Source organism: Budorcas taxicolor, chromosome 16, assembly GCF_023091745.1.
Source record: "Budorcas taxicolor isolate Tak-1 chromosome 16, Takin1.1, whole genome shotgun sequence".
Lineage (NCBI taxonomy): Eukaryota > Metazoa > Chordata > Mammalia > Artiodactyla > Bovidae > Budorcas > Budorcas taxicolor.
In genome coordinates, this window is record NC_068925.1 from 47,866,672 (window position 1) to 47,879,517 (window position 12,846).

General features: G+C 52.9%; 2 protein-coding genes across 2 annotated transcripts in view; both read left to right on the forward strand.

Annotated features, from left to right (window-relative positions):
• Window positions 1–4,495: 4,495 nt before the first annotated feature.
• LOC128061591 (forkhead box protein K2-like) lies at window positions 4,496–6,471 on the forward strand. The gene is given in 2 exon segments (XM_052653965.1): window positions 4,496–6,023; window positions 6,026–6,471. Coding segments are annotated over 2 exon segments (1,974 nt in total).
• A 4,292-nt stretch (window positions 6,472–10,763) lies between these two features.
• ACOT7 (acyl-CoA thioesterase 7) overlaps window positions 10,764–12,846 on the forward strand; it is a 100,903-nt gene continuing 98,820 nt past the window's right edge. The window contains exon 1 of the mRNA XM_052653669.1: window positions 10,764–10,918. Coding sequence (XP_052509629.1) covers window positions 10,764–10,918 — 155 coding nt within the window. The remainder of the gene's footprint in view (window positions 10,919–12,846) is intronic.

Here is a 12,846-nt window from a genome sequence, read left to right on the forward strand (position 1 = left end):
CTTCTGTGTTTACTGTACTGCTAAGGAAAAGAGCAGCCCAGGTCCCTGAGTGACCTGGACACTTTGACGTGGAGCTTCCCCCAGATCAGGCAGCAGCTTGCTTGGAAATCGGTCTTTCCCTGGGGATCCTGCGAAGAACAGGGTCATTTTAGACACACACCCCCAGTTTTGGCATCTGCCAGGTGGGGCTGGCTGACGCGCAACATCATCCCTCTTCACAGTGCCACATTGACAGGAAACTCAATTTAAGCATCTCTTGAAAATAAGGGCCCTTTGGCTCTTCAAACAGCAATTGATTTTTTTTTTTTTTGCTGTGTCAGGTCTTTTGGTGCTGCACACAGGATCTTCACTGAGTCATGTGGGATCTTTCCTTGCGGGGCATGGACTCTCTAGTTGTGGCACGTGGGCTCCGGGACAAGTGGGCTTAATTGCTTGATGACATGTGGGATCTTAGTTTCCAGACCAGGGATTGAACCTGTATCCCGTACTTAACACCGGACCACCCGGGAAGTCTGAATCAGCAATTACTTAATGAATGAAACAAACATTTTTCTCCAGGTCACTTCAGAAGCAAGTAAGAATACTCTAGTTTTTTTTTTTTTTTCTTTTTTGCTATCATATGTGTGAGACTAGCAGAGTGACTCTGACTTTGGGTGGCTTTTGCTGTAATCATGGGGTTCCCCATAAAAATCTGGACATGGGAAAGTTTATTCTGATTTTTAGCAAGCACTAGCTGTGGGCTGAAGCCTGACAGTGTAAGGATGAAGTATGTGGGAACTCACTCAGCCCCCAGGTGCCGCTCCAGAGCTCCTAATTCAGAGACCAGGCGCCTGGCTGGCTTGCCAGGCCGAAGGCGTCTGAAGGTCTCTCTCTAACCTATTAACGTGCAGGCACCAGGGCACGGCTATAATGCTAGATTTAAAGCTTGACCTACTTAAGGTCCAAGAGATGATTTCTAAATGTTTCATTTGGAAAATGAATCTACATCTATCCTTAACTCATGGTGTTTTTAAATTTAAACATTTTTTTTTTCCTCTGTGTTTTTCTTTTCCATGTAATGACTCGTCTTCTTGGCTTGACTTCTCAGATTAGGGGTCCTGCTTTCAAATGCTTCCTTTATTAGTTTTAGGATTCGCTGGTAGCTCAGCTGGTAAAGAATCTGCCTGCAGTGCAGGAGATCTCGGTTCGATTCCTGGGTAGGGAAGATGCGCTGGAGAAGGGATAGCCTACCCTTTCCAGTATTCTTGGGCTTCCCTGGTGGCTCAGCTGGTAAAGAATGTGCCTGCAATTTGTGGTCCTTGGTCCAGTTCCTTGGTTGGGAAGGTCCCCTGGAGAAGGGAATGGGCTACCCACTCCAGTATTCTGGCCTGGAGAATTCCATGGACTGTAAAGTCCATGGGGGTCACAAAGAGTCGGACACGACTGAGCGACTTTCACTTTCTTATTAGTTTTAGGTTTCCTTGGAGGGTTCATTCTGGGGTCAGAGTCCCAGGGCTTCATGCTCAATTTTAAAGGTGTTAGGAATGTGTTGCACATGGGGTCGTGGGGTCTGCTCGCTAGACAGCCTCTGCAGTTCCCTTTGAGAGTCAGTCCTCCCTTTGTGAACCAGGGCTGTAGGGGTGTTGGGATAGGGGGTTGCACTTCTCTGTTTCCATATTTCCTCCTGGCAACAGGAGGGTTGTGTCCACTCACTTCAGTAAACAAGCACAGTCACGAAGCATCCAGCATCTCTTAAGAAAGACAAGTCTTTTTTTTTTTGACTGTGCCAGGTGGCATGTGGGATATTAACTCCCTGACCAGGAACTGAACCCAGGGCCCCCTGCAGTGGAAGTGCAGAGTCTTAACCACTGGACTACCAGAGAAGTCCCCAAGAAACCCAAATTTTTAGTAAAACAGCTCAATACTACCAACATTAAAAGAAACAGAGAAAGGACTTCCCTAGTGGTCCAGTGGTTAGGGCTCTGTGCTTCCACTGCAGAGGGCCTGAGTTTGATCCCTGGTCTGGGAACTAATATCCCACAGGATGCGGATGTGAGGCACAGCCAAATAAATAAATATAAAAGGAATAGACATGCTGTGTGAGTGGGGGTTGGGAGGGCAGGCCCCCCTCTCCCAGTAGCATCCTCTGCCCAGTGCCCAGGAGGACAAGCAGTGCCTGGAGAATCCTGTAGTGTCCTTCTCTAGTATGAAGCCCAGCTTGAATGAAGGGGACCCTAGTGAGAGGGCTCTGTCCCAAGGCCGGGATCTGAATCTGTCTGGTCAAACGACCCTGGGTCCAGGAATTCAGGACAGCCTGGTTCCTGGGCTGGTTCACACCACTTGTGTGCTGCCCCTTCTCTGTGCCAGGTGCTCTTCCAAGTGGTTTTTTAAAAAAAGTTAATTTAATTTTCGGTTGCACTGGGTCTTTGTTGCTGTGCTTGGGCTTTGTCTAGCTGTTGCAGTGCTTGGCCTCCTCTTGTTGTGGAGCACAGCCTCTAGGTGCGTGGGCTTTGGTAGTTGTAGCCCACAGGCTTAGTTGCCCCACAGCATATGGAATCTTTCCGGACCAGGGACTGAACCTATGTCCCCTGCATTGGCAGGTGGATTCTTAACCACTGGACCACCAGGGAAGTCCCTAGTCAATTTAAAAAATAATATTCAGGTTTCTTTGTTGTTATTCAGTTGCTAAGTCATGTCTGACTCTTTGCAACCCCATGGACGGCAGCACGCCAGGCTTCCCTGACCATCACCAACTCTCGGAGCTTGCTCAAACTCATGTCCATTGAGTTAGTGATGCCATCCAACCATCTCATTCTCTGTCATTCCCTTCTCTGCCTGCCTTCGATCTTTCCCAGCATCAGGGTCTTTTCCAATGAGTCAGTTCTTTGCTTCATGTGGCCAGAGTATTGGAGTTTCAGTTTCAGCATCAGTTCTTCCAATGAATATTCAGGACTGATTTCCAGAATGAGAGGGAAATAAAGTTCATTAGAGTGGGAGATGCTGTTAGAACATCGGGCCAGCTCAAGGGAGAACTGACATTGAACAGGGGTCCTTAGTCCACTTTTATACCCAGGGTACAAGGAATGGGATAGGGGTTTTGTGGGTCATTCGCTGATTGGATGAGGCATGTATACTGGGTGGGGGAAGAGTAGGGCAAATACCTTCTCCCTATGGGGTAGGAGGGGAGACACATTATATACTGTTCCATTAATAGTTACAACATGGGAGAGGGAAGGACAACAAGGGTCTGGTTTTTCTGTTCCTGCATTCCAACACCCTCCTTGGTTTTATCTGCTCTTTTGTCCTTGGGTCACCACACTAACCAGGGACTGAACCTGGACAACTGCAGTGAAAGCCCAGAATCCTAACCGTTAGCGCCTGTGTGTGCTCAGTCGCTTCAGTTGTATTTCTTTGTGACCCCATGACTGTAGCTCACCAGGGTCCACTGTCCACGGGATTCTCCAGGCAAGAATACTGGAGTGGTTTGCCATGTCCTTCTCCAGGGGATCTTCCCAATTCAGGGACGGAATCCATGTCTCTTACGTCTCCTGCATTGTTGGTGGATTCTTTACCTAACCACTAGGCCTCCAGGGAATTCTCCCTTATTTTCAACCTAAGTAATTATTTTCAGCTAATTTTCAAAGAGATTATACCAATTTATATTCCACCATTGGTGTATGTGAATTCCTGTTGCTTCATATTCATTAGTCTATAGTGACATGCTGCTGCTGCTGCTATGTCGCTTCAGTCGTGTCCGACTCTGTGCGACCCCTTAGATGGCAGCCCACCAGGCTTCCCTGTCCCTGGGATTCTCCAGGCAAGAACATTGGAGTGGGTTGCCATTTCCTTCTCCAATGCATGAAAGTGAAAAGTGAAAGTGAAGTCCCTCAGTCGTGTCCAACTCTTAGCGACCCCATGGACTGCAGCCTACCAGGCTCCTCTGTCCATGGGATTTTCCGGGCAAGAGTACTGGAGTGGGGTGCCATTGCCTTCTCCGAAACTTTGAGGGAAAGGACTAGCGGGTAAGGCCTAAAGAGAGGCCTCATCTGTTTTTATTAAGGCCTCTCTTTAGGCCTTACCCCTTAGTCCTTTCCCTCAAAGTTTACAAGTGTCAAGTTTATATCTTTCCAAAAAATTTTGAATAAATTTTTACATGATGCTTTTCATTACAATTTGTAGAAAATATTTCTGGTCCGAAGAAAGTGTGTGCAAATTAAGTAACTGCTGCTGTTAAATATGATGCTGTTAGCACACCTCTCTTGATTTATTCTTATAATATTTATTGCTTATTACGTGCTCTTCTAGGAGCTTGGAATAGCACCATGAACAAGACAGTAAAAATTCCTGCCCTCAGGGAACATTCATTCTAGTTAGGCAACAAAAACAATCAAGCCGGCCCGCGGCGCGCCGCGCGTGTCCCGCCCCTCGCCGCCGCTTGTCGCTCGCCGGCCGGCGGCCTCGCTCGGCCCTCAGCTCCGTGGCGGCGGCGGAAGGCGGCCCGGGCCCTCGCAGGCCCATGGCGGCGGCCGCGGCGCTCCCGGGCGCGGGGGGGCCTCCAGCGGGCGGCGGGGCCGGAGGTGGCGGGGGCGCGGGCGGCGGGTCGCCGCCGGGCGGCTGGGCCGTGGCGCGCCTCGAGGGCCGCGAGTTCGAGTACCTGATGAAGCAGCGCTCGGTGACCATCGGGCGCAACTCGTCGCAGGGCTCGGTAGACGTGAGCATGGGCCACACGAGCTTCATCTCGCGGCGCCACCTCGAGATCTTCACGCCCCCGGGCGGCGGCGGCCATGGCGGGGCGGCCCCGGAGGCGTCGGCGCAGCCCGGGCCCGACGCGGGCGGCGACTTCTACTTGCGCTGCCTCGGCAAGAACGGCGTGTTCGTGGACGGGGTGTTCCAAAGGCGCGGGGCGCCGCCGCTGCAGCTGCCGCGCGTGTGCACGTTCAGGTTTCCGAGCACAAACATCAAGATCACGTTCACTGCCCTGTCCAGCGAGAAGAGGGAGAAACAGGAGGCACCCGAGTCCCCGGTGAAGCCTGTGCAGGCTCACATCTCACCGCTGACCATCAACATTCCAGACACCATGGCCCACCTTATCAGCCCCCTCCTGTCCCCCACAGGAACCATCAGTGCTGCGAACTCCTGTCGTTCTAGCCCCCGAGGAGCAGGGTCTTCAGGGTACAAAATGGGCCGTGTGATACCATCTGACCTCAATTTAATGGCCGACAACTCACAGCCGGAAAACGAGAAGGAAGCTTCAGGTGGAGACAGCCCAAAGGATGATTCAAAGGCACCTTATTCCTATGCACAATTAATCGTACAAGCGATTACAATGGCTCCTGATAAACAACTCACCCTAAATGGAATTTATACGCACATCACAAAAAACTATCCCTACTACAGGACTGCGGACAAGGGCTGGCAGAATTCAATTCGCCACAATCTCTCTCTGAATCGTTATTTCATCAAAGTACCACGTTCCCAGGAAGAACCAGGCAAAGGCTCCTTCTGGAGGATAGATCCTGCCTCTGAAAGCAAATTAATAGAGCAGGCTTTTAGGAAAAGACGGCCTAGGGGCGTGCCTTGCTTTAGAACCCCTCTGGGACCGCTCTCCTCTAGAAGTGCTCCAGCCTCTCCCAATCATGCTGGAGTGCTGTCTGCTCACTCCAGTGGTGCCCAGACCCCTGAGAGCCTGTCCCGGGAAGGTTCGCCAGCCCCTCTGGAGCCCGAGCCTGGTGCCTCACAGCCCAAACTCGCTGTCATCCAGGAGGCGCGGTTTGCCCAGAGTGCACCAGGCTCACCTCTGTCTAGTCAGCCCGTCTTAATCGCCGTGCAGCGACCACTGCCACCGACGATCAAGCCTGTCACCTACACTGTCGCCGCCCCTGTGACCACCTCGACTTCCCAGCAGCCCGTGGTGCAGACGGTTCATGTCATCCACCAGATCCCAGCGGTGTCCGTCACCAGCGTGGCTGGACTGGCCCCAGCAAACACATACACCGTCGCAGGACAGGCTGTGGTCACTCAGGCAGCCGTGCTGGCCCCCCCCGAAGGCGGAGCCACGAGAATGGAGACCACAGAGAAGTAAAAGTGAAAGTAGAACCTATCCCTGCGATTAGCCATGCCACATTAGGTGCTGCTGGCCGGATCATTCAGACGTCACAGACCACCCCTGTCCAGACGGTCACCATAGTGCAGCAGGCACCTCTAGGTCAGCACCAGCTTCCAATAAAAACTGTAACACAAAACGGGACTCACGTGGTGCCAATCCCCGCCGCTGTCCACGGCCAGGTGAACAATGCAGCAGCGAGCCCCCTGCACATGCTGGCGACACACGCCTCCGCCTCCGCCTCCCTGCCCACCAAGCGCCAGAACGGTGAGCCCGCGGAGCAGTCGGAGCTGAAGCGGGCCAAGACGGAGGACAGCGAGGGCCTCATCATCGCCCTGAGTGTGGACACGCCGCTGGCTGCCACGCGGGAGAAGGGCGTCCAGAACTAGCAGCCGGGAGAGCGTTTCTCACTTTAACGTCAACTCTGTGGTGCCAAAAGGAGACACTGCCTCTCACCGACGGTCGGAGCGTGTTCCCTCGGTGGGTAGAGGGCCCTGCGGTTAGACTTCACCTCAGCACTGGAAACACAAACCCAGGTGGCCTTAAAACTCCTTAAGTTAAAAGACTGAAGTCACCCCTGAACATCAGAACCACAAACAGCAAAGCCGGGCTCCGGCATGTCTCCCCGCCCAGTGTTCAGCTCAGCTCCCAGTAGAGACTCACCGTCCTGCCCAGGGAGGACACGCCCGGTGTGAGCGGACCTTCTGGGCCTGGGCCAGAGCCACCCCACCGCCCGCTGCCAGTAGACAAGACAGTATTTTGTTGTTCACATGTGGAATTAGAATATTTTGAGGTGTACTTTCTTTCTTTACAAAATAATGGGGTCTTTGACATTTCAGATCACTCCATTTCTACTCTGGAAATTTTGGAATCACACAGGACCTTTTGTGTGGATTTCATTTGGGGAGAAGAAACAACGTAGTTTTGCTTGTTTTTGTTGTTTGTTTTCAGCCTATGGAATGATTTACTTTTGTCTGTCCTGTTTAAGTCAAATGGAGCTACTTGACATCTGCAAAGTTCCCATGTTAGAGCAGTTACCTGATGAATTTAATCCTCCTCCATTTCCATGTGTAGGACGGACATACAGACGGACACCCGCGGGCCACTTGTAACCCTGACGGAAAGCGCTGCCAGGCTCCTGGAGCTGCACTTACCCATTTCTCTTTCTTGCTACTTTTTGTTGTTTGTTTCTTTGTGTTGACTTTGTCCCTGGCATAATTTTCCACTCTGAGTAAAACAAATCTACGTTAAAAAAAAAAAACAAAAACCTAAATCAAGGAATAAAATAAATATTGAATGGTATTAAGTGCAAAGGAGAAAATTCAGCCAGAAAAGAGGATAGGGAACGTGGAGGGCTTGTAACTTAGATAGGATGGTGGGGAAAGGCCTCGTTTAGAACATGATATCAAAGACTTGAGGATGCGAGGTGGTGAGCCCATGTGTGCCTGAGGAAAGGGTGGCCTGGGTGTATCTGGGGACTACGGGAGGGGTCATATCGCTGGGGATGAGCAAGGGGGAGAGCAGGATCAGAGGCCACACATACGGAGGAAGGAATGGGCAGATTCTGGAATCATAGGGAAACATCATCACATTCTAGCCATTTAAATATTTTAATTAATTTTTGGCTGAGCTGGGTCTTTGTGGCTTTGCACAGGCTTTCTCTAACTGTGGTGAAAAGTGAAAGTGAAATCGCTCGTGTTCGAGACCGCATGGACTGTAGCCTACCAGGCTCCTCTGTTCATGGGATTTTCCAGGCAAGAACACTGGAGTGGGTTGCTATTTCATTCTCCAGGAGATCTTCCCAATCCAGGGATTGAACCCAGGTCTCTGCCATTGTAGGCAGATACTTTACCATCTGAGCCTCCAGGGAAGTCCAACTTTGGTGAGGCAGGGGCTACTGTTTGTTGTGGTAGGCCGCCTTCTCATTGTGGTGGCTTCTCTCTTTGCACAGGCTCTAGGGGGTGTGGTTTTTCACTAGTTTCAGCACTAGGGCTCAGTAGCTGTGGCGAACACCTTAGTTGCTCTGCGGGATGTGGAATCTTCCCGGACCAGGGATGCACAGGTGTTCCCTGCACTGGCAGACGGATTCTTCTCCACTGAGCCACCAGGGAAGTCCCAGACTTATTTTGAACATAGAGCTGGCAGGATTCACCCATGGGCTGGATGAAGGGTATGAGAGGAATTGTTAGCTTGAGCAACTGGAAGGAAGGAACTGTAATTTACCAAGATGGGGAAGACTGCAAGAGGACTAAGTCTGGGGCAGTGAGAGATGTCTATTATATAACCACAGTGAAGTGTGGCCTCGGCCAGGGACACAAAAATCTGGGATTTAGGGGAGCAGTCTAGGCTGGAGACATCTGGTAAGTAGTTGTTCAATTGATAGGATTTAAAGCCATAAAACAGGATGAGCCCCCAAGAGTCCAAACATTGCTTGGGGGTTCTCCAAAGTCCTGAGAGGAAGGAATGGAGATGGACCAGCACAGCAAGCTGTACAGAGAGGCCAGGAGTAGGAGAGTACGTGGCAAGGAATAAGCATTTCAAGAAGGATCATGCCAGCTCCATACTGTTGAGAAGTCAAGTAAAATGACTTCTGACAAAGGATTATTGGATTTAGCAACTTGCAAGGAATTAGTGACCTTGATAAACTGAGTGGAAGAGACAAAAGCTAGAGTGGAGTGGGTTCCAAATAGAACGGAAGTGGGGGAAGAGGAGAGTGGCTGTGTTTATAAACAGCTCTTTTGAGAAGTTTTACTGAAAGAGAGGGATGGAAATGGCCCCACTAGCTTGAGAAGAAAGTAGGAAAAAAAAACCCTAAAATGGGGAGGTGACAGACTCTTCGAGATCAGTGTAAATCTCATGGTGTTTTTGCTAAGGGATTGGGTCCCCCACTGCTCTCCTTTAAAGCAGAGCAACATCATAAACCATTGGCAATCACACACAAGTGGATTACCTCCGACTATGGTTTTTCTCCCTACAGAATCCAGGACACAATAAGTGGGTTGGCTGTTATCTTCCCTGGCTTCCTCTGGCCTGGGGGGCCCTATCACACCAAACTGCTGACAGATGCTGTCTTGGGCCAAAGGGTAGCCACATCCTTTTCCAAAGGTGCTGATATTGCTCCAGGTTTTTTTTTGGGGGGGGCCTCACCCTGGGAGGGACCTGGCTATTTAATCCTGAACCACTTAGCCCAGTCCCCCAGTCTATGAATTTCCTCAGCAGGTGGTAGGAGTCAGGTTTTTTGTGTCCTGGCTTTGTCCCCCAATCAGATTTTGAGCTTTTTGAAGAAAAGAATATCTTCAAGTCTCACAGTCCTGAGCCCACCTACACACGTAGGGCAGGGCTTCAGGAAATCCTCATCCCTTTGTACTGACTGTCCTAGAATGGCTGTTTAGAGAGTGCGAATGAGCAGGGAAGGTGAGCAGAGAGAGTAAGAAAGGCCCTAACTTCTTCACCTGCTTTCCCTGATGAACTCATTTCATCTCCCCACAGATCTGGAAGGTGACTATTATTACACCATTTTATAGATAAGGAATCTGCCTTGCCTACCACTGCAGAGCCTGCTAGTGCTCATGGGTTCCATCACAAATCTATTTCAGGACCTATATTGGAAGAAGTTAAACAGGCTTGGTGACCCTAGATGCTTCCAGCGATTTAATTAGTATAAATGGGGGAGGAAAAATAAGGGCAACACACTTCAGTATTCTTGCATGAGAAGTCCCATGGACAGATAAGCCTGATGGGGGTGGGGAGGTGAGAGGGCTACAGTCCATGGGGTTGCAGGAGAGTCGGACACGACTTAGCCAATCAACAACCAACAATAAATAGGAGAGGTTGATTTCCGTGGGTTTTGATTTTTAAAAACCTGACTACAGAAGTGATTTGTGTTCCTGGTAAAAAGCTCGGAGTCAAGTCTCACAAGGAGTAAAAAGTTCTCCAAAATTCCACAGGCAGAGTGATCACTTCTCCTCTATTTCTTGCGTGGATGTGGTCGTGAATTGCACTACAGGGCACGCGTTGTGCAACATAACAGACCTTTAGGCCTCCTCTCTCTGCAGGACACGCATCGCTAACCAAAGGCTCCGCTCTCTGGGCAAGTCTTTCAGAAATGACCCAGAGGTGGTTTCCAGCGGGGGATGTGGACAGATCCCAGTTCCCGGCTTCTGCGTGTCCCTGCAGCAGAAGCACTCGCTGAAGCCTGATGGTTCCGGGCTCCCGGGTTGGTGCACTCACGTGCCTCCCAGCTCGGCCATGAAGGCTCCTTTACGGTAAACCCCCCCCAAATTTCCCCTCAGGGCTGATCTGAGAAGGCGCGTGCCGGCCGCGGCCTCCCGCTGGCCTTTCAGCCCACGCGGAAGTCAAGGCCTCCGCGTACTGCCTCGCCGCGCGATGGGCGCGCCCCTAGGCTCACGAACTGTCGGGCACGGGCGGGGGAAATCCCCATACGAACACGCTCGGCGCGGGCCGAGGCTCACTCTCGCGGCCGCCCAGTCCCAAGTCGGCGCTGCCCAACCGCCGCCGAACCTTCTGGAAGCGGCGCCCCGCCGCCGCCGCCGCCAGAACCGGACGCCGGGGGAGCGGACGCTGGCCCGGGGGCGGGGCGAGGACGGGTATGCAGGGCGGAGCTTCGAGGGAGGCCGCGTTCGATTCGCCTTTGGCGATCAGGCACCGCCTCTCTGGCGCCATGGCTCCTCCTCCCCCCGCCCCCTCCATGGCGCCGCCCGGGCTCATTCATTCCGCGTCCGGCCTGCCAGACACCTGCGCGCTCCCTCAGCCGCCCGCCGCCGCCACAATGTCGGGCCCCGCCGCCGAGACCCCGTCTGCCATCCAGATCTGCCGGTAAGAGGGGCGCGCGGCGGGCGGACGGGCGGCCAGAGGGCCTGGCGGACCCCCACCGGCCCCACGCCCTCCCCTACCCAGTCTCCGCCTCCGCCGAACCAGTCACCTCCGGACCCCGCCCGCCGCGGCCGGGATGCTCCTTAGATGCCACAGAGCCGGCAGCCTCCCCGCGCGCCCCCGCGCCGGCCTCCGGCGCATCTCTTGGGCGGCGCCGCGGTCACGCAGGCCGTTTGCGCGAGGAAGCGGCGCGGCGCCCTTCCCAGGGCGGGGGTCGGAGCGCGGCCCCCCGCGCCCCGCCCAGCTCTGCCCCGCCGGGTGCCTGAGCATGCAGGGGCCCCACCCCAGGTCCCACTGAGACCCCTTATTCGAGGTCGTTATCCGGGCGGTGGTGCAAAGCCATCCGGATCCCCGAACATGTGCGGCGCAGGTAACCCACTCGGCTGGGCGGCGGCCAGAACCCTTTGAACCCTGGAGTAGGCGCCCGCGTGGGCGAGGGGCTGCAGTTATGCAGTCCTTGCAGTACCTTGCCCAGGTTTTGGTGTGGAGGAGGTGGCTGTTAACAGGAAAAAGAGGAAATACCTTTCCCTTCTGACAGCTCAGAGCTAAGAACAGAGGATGGTCCATTGAGCCCAGAAGCATCTTACAGAATGAGGGTAAAGGGTGCTTGTCAGGGGCCCACCCCAGCCTTCCTCCTCCAGTGCTGTGGGTAGAGGGCCCGGGGATGCCGGAGACCTCGAGCCGGCTCATTTCCGACCAGAGCAGGGTAACCTCAAGGTTACCTTTCATTCCCTCGGACAGAACGGAAGCGGGTATAGCCTGAGCTGAGGAAGGGCGAGGAGTCTGGAAGGCCCTGCAGGCTCACAGGGCCTGTGCTTCCTGCACCACTGACAGTGACAGCACCTTCCTGTTTGGGCTCGGCTCCTCAGATTCTCGGGTTGGGCGTCACAGTGACTTTGGATTCAAGCCAAGTTGATTTCCTGAGGATATTGACATCTCGGAAGAGACAAAGGCTAGGCGCGCCGTGCTGGATCCGTGGGGTCCCCTGAACCCAGCCCCACTTCTGACTCAGTCGGAGTCCTGTCCCGACCTCAAGGTCAGTTTTGACTTTTCTAGGGAGAGGAAATCTTTGAGAGAGCCTTGTGCCATTGATTTGTTATTGGCTGTGTGACTGTCCTGGCCCCACCTACTCCAGGTTTGGGGGATGGTAATCGAAGTAACTGATCATAAGAGACAGACAGGCCTGGAATCGGGTCCTTGGGGTCAGTCTAGACCTTGGAGCTCATCATTTGCAAAGAGTTTGTTCATTATTTGTGTCTGGTTTGGTGTGCCCGGCATTTCCGGGAGGGTGGATGACAGGGATCCCAGGAGACTCTTAAGGTCATCCAGCCACAGGAGGAGGGAGAGGGTGCAGCTCCTGATAGGTCTCCTGTCTCCAGACCCACCTGTTTTCCACCTGCTCTCTGCAAAAGCAGATACTGATTTCAGTCTACTCATGGAAGGCTGGGCTTTTATTAATACTTCATCAGGATGGTGAATAGCCCATCTATACATAGTACTTTTTAAAAAACCAGCTTCTAATATAGTTAATAAACAGCCTTAGGCACTTACACATGGGCCCACACTTCTCGCTCATAACGCCTGCTTACCTGGTTGCCTCTCCAGTATTCACAGTGGCACATTGTCTTGGATTTGGGACACGAGGGTGCGATCCCTGGTGGAGGTGAGCCTCAGGTGGCCAACACAACTGTCAAAGAGAGTGGGAGGGGGTTGTGATGGGGTCCCTGGTCACGAGGGCTTGGCCCAGAGAAACCCCAGGACACTGTAGTGGAGGTAGCAGCAGGGTGGAGCCCTTTAAGGACATCTGAGCAGACACTCCATGTTGAAAGAGGAGCCTTCTGGCCTAGAGCATCTCAGCCATGAATTTAATT